We start from the raw sequence: 16,315 nt of genomic DNA on the forward strand, positions 1-16,315 counted from the left end.
AATATAATCACAGTGATTGCTTTGTAAAGGAGAATCTATATATTTCAGCAGTATTATAATGTTTTTAGCAGCAACATGTTTGAAAAACCTGAAACATTTTATGGGTTTGTTTGTTTTTTTTTCACTAGGTCTTGTTTTATTTGTGATCCAGAAAAACAACCACAAATATTCTTTGAAATGAAACTCAATGTCACTAGCAATTTGAATACAGTACATCACCTTGAAAATTAAATTGGCCATTTTTTGCTATCACACCACCAATTAAGTAACTGAGGAAAGAATGACCTGATAAATCAATCATGGCAGTAGGGATTATTTGAAACCAAACGTGGTGCAAGGCAAAGACTCATTTTGTAGTTTTTAACTCTGTGCTTCTGTCTGTACCACAACAGGAAGTGACTCCATCCTGGGATCAGTGGCTCTCCGTATCGTCATGGGCAGCTGGTGGCTTTTCACCCTTATCGTGTGTTCGTCCTACACAGCAAACCTGGCAGCCTACCTCACTGTTTCACGAATGGACAATGCAGTTCGGTAAAAAAATAAATAAATAAATGTAAAAAAAAAAAAAAAGATAGCTAGATAGTAAAGAAATTATGCTAATCAAAACTAGAGAGCTCATAGCTGTATTCTGTATCTGTCTCTTCTTGGTAAAAAGCCCAGCACATGCATTACCCACAATGCAATCTGTGAAAATTGGGTGTATTATGCTAGTAGCAGCTAAAGTGGCCTCGAGCTGCTAGCCTCAATCAGGGAACAAGGAGCAGGCACCAGAGTTCTGATAAGCTCAGGCTTTCTTACTTCACACCAGTGGTCTTCAGCCCCAATTGAGCTGACTCAAGGGACATTACTAGAGGCATCACAGAGCCATGAATGGCTTCAAGCTATCTTTTTCTTATCCACATTTCTTATCCACATGCCTATGCTAATAAGCATCTGCGTGCTTCAATCTTAAATGCGTGTCTTTGCCTATGTGTTATTTATTTGATTTATCTAAAGAGAGGCTTAATTCAAATCACATGTGGATTTTTTTTTAATATAAATATAATATGGGGTGATTTCTTGAGGCATTAAACATTCTACAGTATTTTCAATACAGGCACATGTGCGGCTGAGTTTTAAGAATAATCTGTGTGCATGTCAGTCTACACAGTGTTTCGGTGATTTCTGACCCACTGCCTAACAAATACCCTGTCTTCAGCCAAAATTTTATTTGTCAGTGAATCCAATTTGGTCTGCTGTCTCTCCCCAAAGAATGAGCAGAGAGGCATTTGATTGCATTGGGTCCATCTTCTGTTGAACAAATAGCCACATTGTGGACATATGAGTAGAGGAGGCGAATGCTAAGCAGTACACAGCTCACCTGTGAAGAGATTTTGTTTGCAGGTGTGTGTGTGTGTGTGTGTGCTTCTGTTTAGAGGGACATTAATCTTTATTTGTGGTGCATGTGTTACAGTTTAACAAACACACTGCAAATGACGGCACTTAAGAATTAAATTGAAGAAGAAAGTACTGTATGGATTGAATGCATGCTGCATATGTGGAAAAACTAAAAAGATTTTGATGATTACAGCCTGAGATATAGTTTTTTATCAAGCACTGGAAATGGTAATCTTGTATGGAGAAAATATAATTTCTGAAAACTACAGTTTCGCACAGTTTGGCAACAGAAAGTAACAAAACTATCAAGTGGGCCCAGTTTATTCCACTAAATTAGCCACTTTTTTAAAATTAAATTCAAAACAATTTACTGCACTTCTCTCTTTATCGGCCTGTAATTGTTTTAAATGTGTATTTGAAAATATGAATAAGTGGCTTTTTGTGACCCAGTTCCATTAACAAATTTAATTTTTTTTTAACCTGATAAACATTTGCAATAGCTGCTTACTGAGACACAGAGGGAGAACTCAGTCTGTGTGTCATTTTCACAGATGGTATAGAAAATGTACAATGGCTCTTTAGGACAATCTCTTTTTCTCATTGATCTGAAAGACATACAGTAGACTGGCTTGGGAAAGAAAAGCAGTGTGTATTGTGTGGTGCAATTTTTTTTCTAGTATCAAGGAGACATCACTCCTGTGCAGGGAAAAGGTTTGGAATTCAGTTCTTTCAGACGCACGCTGTAAACTCAGTTTTGTGAAAAGCTGTGGAAGAGTGTTGGAAAGAGGAACGTTAATACCTTCATTTAAAGTCCTATTATTTTGGTCAGTGTAGGAACAGCTGGGTCATTAATGTCCATACAGGAATAATCCAAGAGGACCGTGAATAAGAGCAATGCTAAGCACATGCACTGTACCCTGAAAATCCCAACATTCCTCTATTTTGGCAACATTGTGTAATGTGTACTAATACTCCGACGTACCTGACAGAACAGGGCTGCATATCTCCAAATGTACACAACTGAAATGTGTCCCTCCTTTGTGTTTGTCACAATGGCATTGGTAGCTTGTCCTCCAACATAAAACCAATATCCTAGCCTTGGAGTCAATGTGACTTGAATTTTATAAATCAGATGGAGTGAGGTTCAGTCCACCTTTCTTCATTTGAAAAACATTAAAGCTCAAGCTGTTGCTTTGATTCTTGGAAAAATCTGTTTTCTTTCACAAGCAGGTTAGGGATCTTGCCATACAGCCCAAAAAACTAGCAGCTTGGGCTTTTGCTGTCAGTGAGGTTGTATTACCCTGGATTTAGGTAATGCTGTGAATGTCCGCATGGAAATCATCAGAGAGGACAATGACATTTAGAAAATGTCCAATAAGAGCAACGCTAAGCACATGTGCATGTTTGCATTTGTCTCTCTCTGAGTGTGCGTGTGTGCATGATACATGAGTGTGGTGTAACAGGAGCAATACCTTAATCTTAAGTGAACATTTGCATTTTTAAACACTACACGACTCGTTCCCCTTTGTTTAGAGTGTGTCAAAATAAGCCTTTACTAAACCCCTACGCCTAGGGACAAAGAGGTGATTTTTTTCACCCCCTGCTGTGATTTAAACCCTAATCTTATGTTCTTATCTTGAATTAGTTTGAGAGAGCAAAAAAAAAAAAAAAACAGTGAGAGATTAGTTTAATAACTTGTGTCCCTTCAGATACCTTGTAGATTAATACTAATTAGATCAAGTTTTTGGGCTGAATTCTCTTGATTTTGATATTGTTTCAGTTTTCACTGTTTTGACCAGTTACACATATGTAAAGCTAACAAATTTAAAGTTTATTAGTATCTTTGAGTGGGTTAAGGTATCTCCTCCTATTACTGCTATGCGCATACATTGTTAAGAAGAATATTCCATGCATGTGTGGGGAAAAAGGAACGAAAGGAAAAGGTCTGTGTAATGTACTTCAGCCATTATAGGTAATGAACAGAGGGTTCACCTTTCTGCAGTTATTACAAAAATCTAAGAGTGATGCAGTGCTTTGAAGAAAAGGTAACCAGAAAAAGTACTTAAAATGGGCCACGATTCTTAGTACATGTAGATCATATACATATTATTAATTATTTTACCTTCTTTCATTGTTTTTTCTGTGTTATCTTAAATCTGCACCTTCATAACACACATAATTGTGGTCACAGTGCTTATGTAGTTATGAAACTAAGATATTAGACAAAAATCTGAATATTTAACCCAGTGCATTAAAGCTTGTAGTTTAATGTGACAGCATAAGTTAGAGACCATGAAATATCTAATAGGTCCTTTGTTTCGCTCTCACTTGCTGTTTTCCCCTTTCCACAGCCACTTCCACACCGTATACGCCTCCAATTAAATGGTTGAATTAGTCCTGCAGTATCATCTCTAGATAAGCTATTGGATTCTCCGACTTCTCCGAGAATTGGAAAAAGGACGGTTAAAGCTGTGAAAATATTATGCCTTTTTTTTCTAAAGGAATGAGGCAAATTCACAAGGTGCATGTCGACACTGAAACCAGACCAATGCAGGATTTTTAAGACAGATACCGATTTTGGGGGATTTTTTTCGTTCAAAGGAAAACACATTAAGAGATTTCCGTAACGTTTGTTATTTGTAGTTATTATGAGACTTTAACAAGATATTATAACAATCTAATTTAAATAATGTTTTGTAATAATTAATAACAATGTTTTATTGCCACAACAAGTCGTGAATAACGTGCTGTCTGACTCGTGGTGTTGTAGAGCGCCCCGCTGTTGGACAAACTATGCAGTGTCAACATAACATGGTTAAAGGGTGTTTGTTCCATCTCTTCTTTAGTTTTTTAATGTCATATCAAATAGCATTTTTTACATTGCATTGGCAATTGGCAAGTATTTTGCTTTACAAATTTCAGAATTAGTCCATCTTAAGATGTAAAATAAAATCTTGTGTGGCTTTTTTCTTATTTCCTACAATCTTGAGGCAGAAACTTCTAGATGCAATAAAAAGTAGAATCCAATTTGGAGCAGGTTCTACTGGGGATTAATGGCCAGCCATTGGGATGAACCCCATAATCATTCATGAATGCAGTACCCCCAAACTGATCATCATTACTGTGAATCACACTTGACTCATTGTGCTGGCAATGCTGGGGAAAGTTGTGGTATCGCACTACAGGTGTAGCTAATTTAGTTGATAAAGGGCATGATGATTAGTGATTTGCTCCAATGTGCATTAAAAAGGAAGGCAGCAGTTTTAGGTCTACTGATTTGTTGGAGTGCATTAGGGGCGAGTTAAATCTTGAATTTTAAATAGAGGGAAAAGAGAGTCCTTCTGTAAAGGACAGAAGCCAAGAGACTTATGTGGCATAATGAATGAAAGGGGAAAGAGTGCTGATATCAGCTTGAATTACTGTCTGCCACATTTTATTTGATTCTGCTCTACCTGGTTGCAAACACAGGAATGCTTATATCCTATTTATATAGCAATATAATAGTTAATATCTAGATCAGCGATAAACAGACATCTAATAAATTGCAATTGTCTGTGTCAGACTGTTATTGCGGACCATTCTAACAATACAACATTAACAAAATAATGGAACCTTATCTGGTTTATCATCTGTTAGTAATGAAATATGAAATTGATGAATCCCGAATTTGTTGTGACACATGGACAAGTGTAATTTAATAGTTTTAATATTAAGCATTTGTTCATACATGTTTCTTGAATTAATACCAGAAGTATTTCCTACATCGGGGATTTCTTGCATCATGCATGTGTGGAGAAATAGTGGAGCATGATTTTACAAGCTAACATATGGTTAGTTGTAGCAGCTTTGCTGGCTTCAGACATTTAAAACACAATGTCATAAGACCATCTATGTTATTTATCATCATAACTCACTTTATGTGAGTAGTTTATGACAGAAAAGGTATCCCTTGAAAACTAAACATTTTACCACAAGCATAGCCATCATAAAATAAAGTACAGCCCCTTTCAAGGTTTCATGTTTTTCTGTATCGGGACATACTACAAATAACCTGGTCCTAGGCATGTCTTCAAATTAGTTAAATGTAACTTCAGATGAAATACAAAACATGACATATACACGATGTCATTATTTGTCTAAAAAATTAAGCCACGATTCAGAAGCAGTGTGTGAAAAACTTAAGTGCACCTTAAGAGGGCAATTAGCAGCGAATTGCTGCTAATGAAATGCACTTGATTAATTGAGCCTCAGCAAGTGCGGCCACCTCTATAGAGCAGAAAAAAAAGTTTTATATTTAAGTTTTGGCAGTTTGCTGCTTTGGAGCTTTCAGCTATTGTGATGCTGTTTCCATCAAAACCAATCATTTGTGAAAGTTTATTCACAAGAGGAAAACATTCAAGACAGTTGCCACTCTTCCCAGGACTGGATATCCCAAGTGTAGAGCAAATCTACAACAAAATAGTTTTTTTTTTTGTTTTTTTTTAAACAGAACGAAAATGCATAACGATTCCTCCAAAACCATTACTTAAAGGCTAGTAAAAGTCGTGTTACAAGCTACTGAATCATGTGAGTTTTTCACAGGACTGCATTTTGGCATAATTTTTGTTAAATAAATAAATTGTGTTGATCAAAACAGCCCTGATCCATCGAGGCATGGAGTCCGCTAGACTCCTGAAGCTGTGCTGTAGTATCTGCAGCCAAGATGTTAGCAGCACATTCTTAAAGTCTTATCAGTTCTGGCGTCTTTGTCCAGCACATCCCACAGATGCTCGATTGGATTGAGATCTGAGTAGTCCAAGTCAGTATCTCAAACACGTTGCTGGGCTTTTAAAGCTATCCCTGAACAATCTGTTGGTAAATAAAACCTCATGTTAACGTTAATTAAGTAACATTAATGTTAATGTTATGATGCTTTGATTATCATGACAGTTACTGTATGTTTTCTTCTTTTTTCTTTAAACAAAGTAAGTAATTCACTCATGTGACCATGCAGATCGTTCCAGGACCTGTCCAAGCAGGTGGACCTAGTTTATGGGACGGTGAGAGACTCGGCTGTGTACGAGTATTTCAGGGCCAAAGGCACCAACCCTCTGGAGCAGGACAGCACATATGCTGAGCTGTGGAAAGTCATCAACAAAAACAATGGCTTTGAGAACTCTGTATCCAGCCCTTCAGAGGGTATCAAGAAGGTGAGTATTTATTTTTATCTTCATGAACAAAATGTTCAATTTCAAGGGGGAAAGAAGAAAAAAAAGATGTTCTGTAAAGGTTTGCTTTACACAGGACGACGTCTTAACAATGCCTTAGCAATCTAACAGTTCATTTCAGGTCACCCCCAAAAAGGAAATGTATGCGCAGCAAAATATTGACAAGAAGCAGGCATTGAAAAGAGGGATTTGTCTAGCCGCAAAAAATAAATGAATTAATTAAAAACATCTGTAATGTCTTCAGCTCAATAAGGGATTGTCTTGCAATTCACTGCATTTTTTTTTTATCTCACACCACTGTGTAGGAACAAGCTGAGAATTAGTTAAATTAAATGCGTGTCTGACTCACAGAGGTATGGGGGTAAAAAGTGATTCTTTTAATCTAACAAATTGTGAAGTTTTTCTAATTGTTCCCACAAACTGCCTGTGCTGCTAAATGAATAGTTTGTGCATTCTGTCATCTCGTTCTTTAACGCAAACACTAAACAATAATAATTAGACAAATTACAGTGGGGTCTGACATGTGCACCTGACGCAAAACAGCTTTATTATTTGAGCTGATAATTGGATCGAGTGTAATCAGGCCAGGCAATGCAAGGACGCGTACATCACAGGAAAACTAGTCTCAGTTTAATTTAACGAGAGAAAGCAATTTTAATCAGTTACTGATTTACTGCATTGCTCTTCATTCTTAAACAAAATACTGCCGTTTTTATGTATGTATATATATAAATATATAACCATAGTTTGATTGGAATGTGTGTATGCATAACCCAGTGGCTCTTTGTGTTGTTCATCTTAATTTATTACAAGGACAGTCTTTCTCTGGAAGATGTAGGATGTAGGACACCACAGGAGGGAAAAGTCAGGACTGTGTACAAAACAATGAATACATAAATAAAAATCCATACAGATTCAGCTGTGGCTCTTCTACATTTTCTACACAGTGATTTTCAAACTCCAGCTTATGATTGGGTGTCTCAAAATGTGTTATTAGGTGAAGATTGCAAATCCAGAAAAAAATAATAAGGAATATTTGTTTTTTTCATAATGTTTTCAGTGTTTAGTGCGAGTGGGCAAATGTACGGTAATTTCTATGCAAATATTTAGCTCCAGTGTTTGGACTGCTCATTGCTTTGTCTGAGTAAAATATCCTCCCGTGCGCTTCTCCAGTAAAATAGTCTACTCTTAACCTTAAAAGAAGCGTAATGCAAATTGCATTTGTGAGGTATCTAATCATATTTTGTTTGTAAAGCATTCTCGATCGCTGATGATTAAAGAAAATGTTTTTAAAAGTCATTTAAGATTTCTCCACTAAGCAATTAAGCATGTCTTTATGTAATTACCACGTGCGTCTCTTTTTGTGTTTGTGATGGAAATTTTTGCAGGCGAAGCGAGAGTCATATGCCTTTCTGTGGGACATGGCCGTGGTAGAGTATGCTGCCCTGACAGACGATGACTGCACGTTAACTATGGCGGGAAACAGCATGAGCACCAGAGGCTATGGCATGGCCCTGCAGCACGGCAGTCCTTACAGAGACATCTTCTCACAGAAGTATGTATACGATGTATTTTTACAGCAAAGAAGCCAATGATGCAATAATGCTGTAACATCTAACCTTTTCAGTACCTTAAAACTTGGGTTTTATTTTTATTGGTCTGGGTTAGGGTCAGTTCTTTTGGTTATGGTAGAGGTTTATTCATAATATACTTATCTTCATTTAAGGGATTATTCTAAATAGACGATCAAACTAATTGTGCATATTTCTTACTTTATCATAACATGTTATGTAGAGGTAAAACAAAAAGGAAATCACACACTTGTTTCATTAATGATTTCCTTGTCCATAGGAAAACCAATACAAAAGTTGTTTGGACACAACTATGGCAAGTGTAGCAGAGCAAGGTTGAATTTCAAAGTTGGTCTCTATACTGTTGGTCTCTATCTGAAGCATATTTTTACTATTTGTCTGTTGCGTTTGGCTCAAGGACAGACAAGTAATTTCATGTCTTAAAATTTGAAAGCAGGGCAGGAAAGTTTCTCCCCAGGAATAAACACGCTCCCGATTTCCATGGCACTCTCTGTTTGTCTATGAAAATTAATATTTAATTAGATGTGAAAATATGAACTCTCGACAAGCACCAACTCAAAAAGAAAGACTGATTAATCTGCCACAAACAGTGCTTCAGTGAAAGATGTTTGATCACTTTCAGAAAGAGAAATGGGAATATTTGAACATAGACTGAGGCTGAGACACTTCATGAGTATAAAAGTATATAAATAACTCTGGCAGTATATCTGCTTATGCCTTTTTGCAATGAATGAATGTGTAGGCTTCTGCAAAATGCATAAATGTCAGTCACTGTTGAACAGTTTGAGTAATGACTGTGCAAAAAGTTAACTGTTCCAGTGGGACACCCTAACTGCCTCGCCTGTGTTTGCGATCAGCCATCATCATTCTCCCCAGCATCCATCTATTCCTTACCCTGTAATTTGTGCACTAACTAATGGGCCGACTCTCGTATTTGATCATCTTTGTTTCTGTGCTTATACAGTTTGATATGATACTGATTACTCCTAAGCTCTGATTTTCTTTGCTTCATTTTTATAGAACCGAACTTTTGATTCTTGATTACAATCAGTGTCACATCTTGCACTCTGTAAACTAAGAACTGCACTGTTTAATAGCTTTACCCTCTATGGGATTTTAATGAGGTTACAATGAAATGCTAATACATGCAATATATTAACCATGTTTTGTTTTATGTTTTTTACTCTCGTTTCGTGAGCTACACAATATCATCGAATTATTGTTACATGATAATATTGTGGTGATAAGTCACAAGAGTCATTCTGTGTTTGTCTATGTAAATTATTTAATTTGAAAATTCTCTGCTCTTCTGCCTTTGTCATTCAGTTACCTAGGACTTAATTGGAATCAGTGTTAGCGAAGGATTTGGCTTGTGGTTATTACATGAAGATTTCCACCTACTGTGTTGAAAGAACTACTTAGTCTTTTCTCTGAGCAGGATTTTGGAGCTTCAAGAAAAGGGGGATCTCGACATCTTGAAGCAGAAGTGGTGGCCAAAGAAAGGTCGTTGTGACCTGCAGAGCCACACAGAAGCCCAGCCGGAGGGACGGGCGCTGCGTCTCCACAGCTTTGCCGGCGTCTTCTGCATCCTTGCTGCAGGGCTGCTTCTGGCCCTCCTAGTAGCTGCACTGGAGACGTGGTGGAACAGCAACCACTGCCGACGAGAGCAGCCCAAAGAGGTGACCACTGACAACTCGTCGGGCCAGGGCCCAGGCCCGGGCCTTCTAACCCAGAACCTGGCCATGGTGGCCACCACGGGTCCCCCTGCCCCACCAAGGCCCCGGTCGAGACCCAGACCCCCGGGCCCCCCGGTCCTGCCCAGAGATGCCACTGCCACACTCTACTTTATGGATCCAGCAGGCGCTGACACCAGCCCCGATTTAGTAGAGCTGCAGTACACCCAGTTATAATAGGTGTGCCCCTGATGATAGTCCAGACATCATGTGATCAATCTACTCATTCCTTCTCATGTTGGGAGAGAGGTTGGGGTGCTTTGTAGGGGACTTCTCTGAGGCTTCTCTCTCATGCTGACACAAAGAATCATTAATTGCCAAAAAAAAATAAAAAATCCGTCACTGGTGCTCACATGAGAGACCCGCAGTGAAAAGATAACATGCAAATTTAATACCACATACTGAAATTGTACTTCTGAGTCGATAAGTGCTTCAGTTGTACAATAGCTCTCTTTAGCTAATCCATTCAAGTCTTAATGCTTTAGAGCTCAGACTTTATCTTGCTGCTGTCGACTGGGCAGCCCCTCTGCATGAGGCGTCCAGACAACTAAGGCTTGACATGGATCCCTAAACTAAAGTGTGAGCAAATGCAGATAGTAAAGAATCTGAGCCTTGACCTGCCTGTTTGACTTGACAGTCCAACAATACTGGATGAGAATACCCATTTAAAACCCAGTCCTGCCCTGGAAAACACACAGTAAATCAAACTCCATCCAAGCTGCTTTTTGGTGCATATGAGAGTTTGAGTTACTGCTGATGATTTCTATTTCACAGTCTTTGTGTGTACAGCAGTAGCTGCTCTCTTAATAACCACATATTGCTGTCATGTGAGATTCATTACACAAATATCACTGCCATTATTTAAAAAGACAAGAAGCACTGACTCTAATCATGGTTGTGTGCTTCATTGCTGTTGATATGTTGGAAAGATGTTTCCACTCAAAATCCTTTGACTGTAAAACACACACGCTCTGTAGTCTTGAAATGTGACTATGTGGAAATTTAAGGCAGAAAGGAAAAAGCACATAAAGATGCTGGGCAGCATCTTCAATGTATAGGGAGTAGTAAATAAAGAATCGTAGCAGTTCAAGGAGATTTCTAGAGGCCTGTATTTCCTACTCCAATTGCACATGAGGGAAAATGCAACAGTATACAGCTCATTCAATACCTGTTACATGCATGCAGGTAACAGTGAGGTGGGAAAGGTGCAGACAAATTATTTTAATAAATTTACTATTCTGTATTGCAGATTAAACTGAAACAAACAGGAAGACAAATTGAAGAAACAAGAACTGCTGACTATAATAAAAAATAAAATGTACTGTCTCACAACTGGTACAGTCCAGTAAAACAAACAAACCAAAAAAATGGCCATAAAAATGAGCTATAAATGAGCTAGCATTTTGTGACAGTACAGTATGATATCATGAACACAGGATTGGCTACAGCAGTAATGAACAGCAGGACACAAAAAACAAAATCTTATCTATAGGACCCAAACTGCTTCTTATGATAAGTGACAGCATGTCTCACAGCTCCCTCCTAAACTGCGAAAAGCATGTAGTTTTTCTTGGTTTCACATGGATTCAATGATGGCAGGTTTTCATGGCAGAAAAAAAAGTAACTAATAAGTACCCAAATGGTGAAGTAGTTGATCCAAACCAAACACAGCGAGGATTTTTGTGTTTGTGCTTCACAAATATTAGTTTTGCCGTTTTTAGAACATAATTGGATTGTCTTTCGAGTTTTAAAATCCTTCCAAGATTTAACATTATAATGTCGAGTTGTATAATTCACTTAAACTTTCTGGTATTTGTTAGATTAAATTACTAAAACAAATATGACGTTTTCCTTGAGATGTGGTTAAAAAAATCCGCTCAGCAGTCATGAAATCAAGCTGACCACTGTACAAACTTTAATTGTCTTTTAAGCCTACAGGGAATGATTAAAATTCAAAAGACTTGGGTGGACTATTACTTTATATTCTAAATTGTTTTAAGCAGTGCTCCATGGCACCATGACAGCATAAGAATACAATATGTGGGCATTATGACAGCCATTTAAAACAAAACTCTGCTGCAAGCCTGAACACACCGGCCAATTAGTTTGACATTATGGAAATACACTTAATTGCTTAGTTGTCAATAATTACAGAAAAGTGATGGCACAACAATTTTCCTTTAAAAATGCTTCTTTTAGAACAAAGGTTAGCTACAGAGAAAACAGCGAGTCTTGGCTCGCTCTGATTTATGCTCATATTTGCAAAATTACATTTGCATTCATGAAACATATGCACCAGGTACTGTGCGTATGTCAGTGAATCAGAGTCACAGGATCATGCTCACTACATGCACTCTGCATACTGTTTCTTTATGTAGGGAAACACAGTTGACATTAAGGTGAATGATGAATGGGATGATGCTGTTCTAAGAAAAAAGCATCACCACTAAGGCAAAAGTCTAATAATAATTATATCCTGAATTAATACATGAAATTCAAGAAATTTTCCAGTACTGCAGTTTTCAGTAATAAATTATTGACCAAATAGATCTTGTTTATTTCAGTCACACGATGCCAAATTATATTCTTTAACATCATCTTGGATATGGCATCTATATTAAAAAGAATCTGGCCTGTACTACAAAGCAAAATTAGAGGTTTAGCAGTACAACCTAAGGCAGGGGTCCCCAATCCCAGTCCACGAGGGCCGGTGTCCTTGCAGGTTTTAGATCTCACCCTGGGTCAACACACCTGAATCACATGATTAGTTCATTACCAGGCCTCTGGAGAACTTCAAGACATGTTGAGAAGGTAATTTATCCATTTAAATCAGCTGTGATGGATCAAGGACACATCTAAAACCTGCAGGGACACCGGCCCTCATGGACTGGGATTGGGGACCCCTGACCTAAGGTTTAAACCAGGTTTTCATTGTTATGAAGGCCATTCACTTCTTACTTGGGTATATAACGGTGGCAACTTACAACTAACCTGCTGAATAACAGGTTATATTCGAGATGAGTTCATCACCTACTTATCAATCACTTCTCTAAAAACTAGTGTGTCCATTCCTGGAAAAGTTGGACCTCAGTGCGCAGGCAGTAAAAAAAAAGTCTTGATGAGCATCAATCAAGAAAAAAGATTTTGGGGAACAACTGTATTCCTGCTTTTATTCCAGTTTGGTGCAAGTGAGCCTCAAACACTTTTACTTTTCTGTTAGCCTTAAGACTCACTATATTAATATGATACACAAGCATAGTAATTTCTGGTTTTATATAAAACTTGCATAGCAACACTTATGATTTTGAGCTGGTTTTTTTATGCATTTTTTTACTTTTTTTTACCTTTAACACCAGGAGGCTGTAGCTGAAATAAGACTTTACTTACCATTGTATTCACATAATAAACCCCTGAAATAATAGAATATGCAGTTGTAATTATATGTTTGTCAAACTTTTCTCACCTCTTGTCTTAATAATAGAGGTGTGAGCCTGATAAGTTTATTAATTTACACAGTCGACATCTATCTCACATTTTTCCAGTCTGACAAAAATGTTTTGAGCACACAAATATCCATACAGCACTGCTATCGCACACACAAACACACCCCGCTGCTCACAGCAGCTGCGCTCATTTAAGCCAGAATTATGTGTTTAACCACTTTGTATTTTTCTAAAATTGTAGCTTGATTGCCATAAAATAATAATAACAATGATAATAATTATTATTATCATAAAATTGTTATTATAGTGTCACCTTATGATACAAAATTAAAAACAAGATCAATAACAAAAACACAATTTAGACTTCTGCTGCAGGTAGACCTGTTTATGTTTCTAATTATCAACACTGACACCTGTCTCATGTAATTTTCAGAAAATATATCAATAAGAGTATTTCCACAAATTGTCAAACTATTCCTTTTATTAGCCAAATAGTACTTTATTACAATTATATGTCAATGTCCGGATTCACGGGGATCATTTTGATTATGTATCGTTGTCTATGGTCTCCAGCAGGTGACTAAGGATTACGCTCTGCAAAGGGTTTCTGGATCATTGACATATAATGACATATCAAGCTCCTTACCAGAAGGGAGGCGGGACATTTGGACTGACAGAGAGACAGACTGGGAGGAGGCCGTGGCTCTTGACACAGGTCAGGAGAGGCCTGACACACTGTACTGGATGGTCATTGGCTGTGACAGGGCGAAAGGGCGGGGCATGGGGCCCGACAGGGGTAGACTGTAGTTGCTTCATCCGTCATATCACCCCCATGGTCTCTCCTGCTATTTGCCTGTCTAGTTTTGTCTGTCATCAGTCTGCCTCAACTTAAATGGGTGCATGATTATAGAATAAAATTCAAAAGCAAGCATGAAAACATTTCTTAGAAAATGTGTGTCTGATAAACAGTTATGTGCTTGTTTGACTTCTCTCTCCCCAGTCCCATATATATGTTCCCTGTCTGAAAAAAGGAATATTTGAAAAGATTCTTCAAAGTAATGTGGCTTACTTCAATTAACTGACATTACCTAATTTGTCTCCATTTACACTTTAGTGTCTCACATAGTTTGTGCGTCCATTAGAGCCTGTTTTGTTAACAGCCGATTCTTTTCATGCAAGAGTCACCTCCTGCAGATGTGTGGTCACGTAATTGTGCAAAAAATTTAAACACTTCTGCATGAAGTGACAATGTCCCTTAAGTCCGTGTCAGTGAAGTGGAGGCATTACCTTTTATGACATCATATTTAAGATTTGCTATTTGAAGGTAATGTCTCTCAAGATGTCAGCTGCTTAAAAATTCGAGTACATTTTTAATTCATGCTCTGGTTTCTTGAATGACGCTGAAATAAGCCAGTGTGTCATTTCAGCATCCTTCAGAGTCATATAAACATTATTAGATGTGTGTTAGGCTTGTGTAATTGATGATAGAATAGACTACATTGCATGTATTGAAGATAACTAACCATAATGCTTATGATGAAAGGACTATTATAACCTGTCTTTCTCTGTCTTCTTTCACTCTTTATTCTCTTCTCATTTTTTCTTTTAATCTTTTAACCCCTTTTCACTTTACATTCATTTTCACTTATTTTTTTATCACACTCCTCTTTGATTACATTCATGCTCTCCCTTCCATTAAAACCTCTCTCCACCGTCTTTTCTACTGCCTTCTTTTATTCTATACACGCTCTTTGGCTCTGCCTTCCTTTCAATCTATTTTTAGGACAAAGAAGTGAACCTGGAACAGGTCCACCAACGTTTGAACAGCCTCCTGGACGAGGACTTAGCCCACAAGCAGCTGCCAGGTCAGTCTATAGAGATCTCTGCCCTGGACATTGGCAGCATGCAACCCAGCCAGTCTCTGGAGGCTTTGTCTGTTCGGGATTACCCAACCCATCGCGGACCACCGCCACTCTCTGTGACCACCTTCCTCCAGGAGGGTCATGGGGCAGGAAGGACACTGGGCGCGTCCGCTGGCAGGACCTTGCCTCTGCCCCTGAGCAGTGCCACCATGCCCTCTATTCGCTGCAAACACAGGGCACCCAACGGAGGGCTCTTCCGGCAGAGCCCAGTCAAGACACCCATGCCAATGTCCTACCAACCAGTGCCAGGAGGACCCATCCCAGAAGCCAGTGAGGCCAGCCACGGGACATCCATTTAAGCAAGCCGAACATTCACAGACACTCGAGCTCAAACAGAATAGCGAAGAGCTAAACAGAGTGCCGGCAGTGTGACGAGCTATAAATAAAATGCTAAAAAAAGGATTTTTACTACCAATGAGATGACACACGAAAAGACACAAAGACTTTAATGTACATATTTGTAAGTACAAAGAGAGAGAAGCAACATTAAAAAGTGTATTTTGAATATTCTCAACAGTTGAGTTTAAAAAACAAAAAAGTATTAAAAAATGACTGAATGGCTTTGTAAATTTTGTTCTAAATGAATAAAGGTGACAATTCTTTGTGGTTGTTTTCTAAGTGCCAAGTTCAAAGATGTTTTCTTTCAGATCATTAACTGAATGTACTGTGAGAATTCATGACAGACATTTCACACTTAAAACACAATGGAAGAACTGATTTGTTTCATATGAAAAAAATAAAAAGTATAATACAAAAACATCCAGATTTGCGTTTGAATATATTATTGGAATATCATTGTCACATTGTCTGTATGTTTAAGTGATCACCGACAGAATTGTGCTTAATGGAAAAAATACTAAAGAACTAGAAACAATAAATTAGTTTTTAGATCAATATTATTAGTTTGTTTTACTGGATTTTTCCATAAAATAAACTGGATTTAAGAAAAACTATCTGCAGTAATTTATACTTGACGGGATAGTGTTCACCCTTTTTTGTGTGTATGTAGAAAGACAGTCAAGTCAGATACAGGGTTGAAGA

At 37.9% G+C, this 16,315-nt stretch overlaps 1 protein-coding gene across 3 annotated transcripts in view; it reads left to right on the forward strand.

The window, feature by feature from the left end:
* grid1a (glutamate receptor, ionotropic, delta 1a) overlaps positions 1-15,979 on the forward strand; it is a 273,940-nt gene extending 257,961 nt beyond the window's left edge. Inside the window, exons 12-16 of one of the 3 annotated variants that reach the window (XM_063491391.1) lie at positions 393-531; positions 6,371-6,566; positions 7,973-8,139; positions 9,615-9,855; positions 15,136-15,979. In XM_063491391.1, the coding sequence (XP_063347461.1) occupies positions 393-531; positions 6,371-6,566; positions 7,973-8,139; positions 9,615-9,855; positions 15,136-15,573 (1,181 nt within the window). In that variant the 3' untranslated portion in view covers positions 15,574-15,979. Of the gene's footprint in view, positions 1-392; positions 532-6,370; positions 6,567-7,972; positions 8,140-9,614; positions 10,090-13,925; positions 14,190-15,135 lie in introns of those variants that run through there. The other 2 variants (XM_063491393.1, XM_063491392.1) reach the window with 2 other exon arrangements.
* Positions 15,980-16,315: the final 336 nt, after the last annotated feature.

This window comes from Pelmatolapia mariae, linkage group LG13 (assembly GCF_036321145.2).
Source record: "Pelmatolapia mariae isolate MD_Pm_ZW linkage group LG13, Pm_UMD_F_2, whole genome shotgun sequence".
NCBI lineage: Eukaryota > Metazoa > Chordata > Actinopteri > Cichliformes > Cichlidae > Pelmatolapia > Pelmatolapia mariae.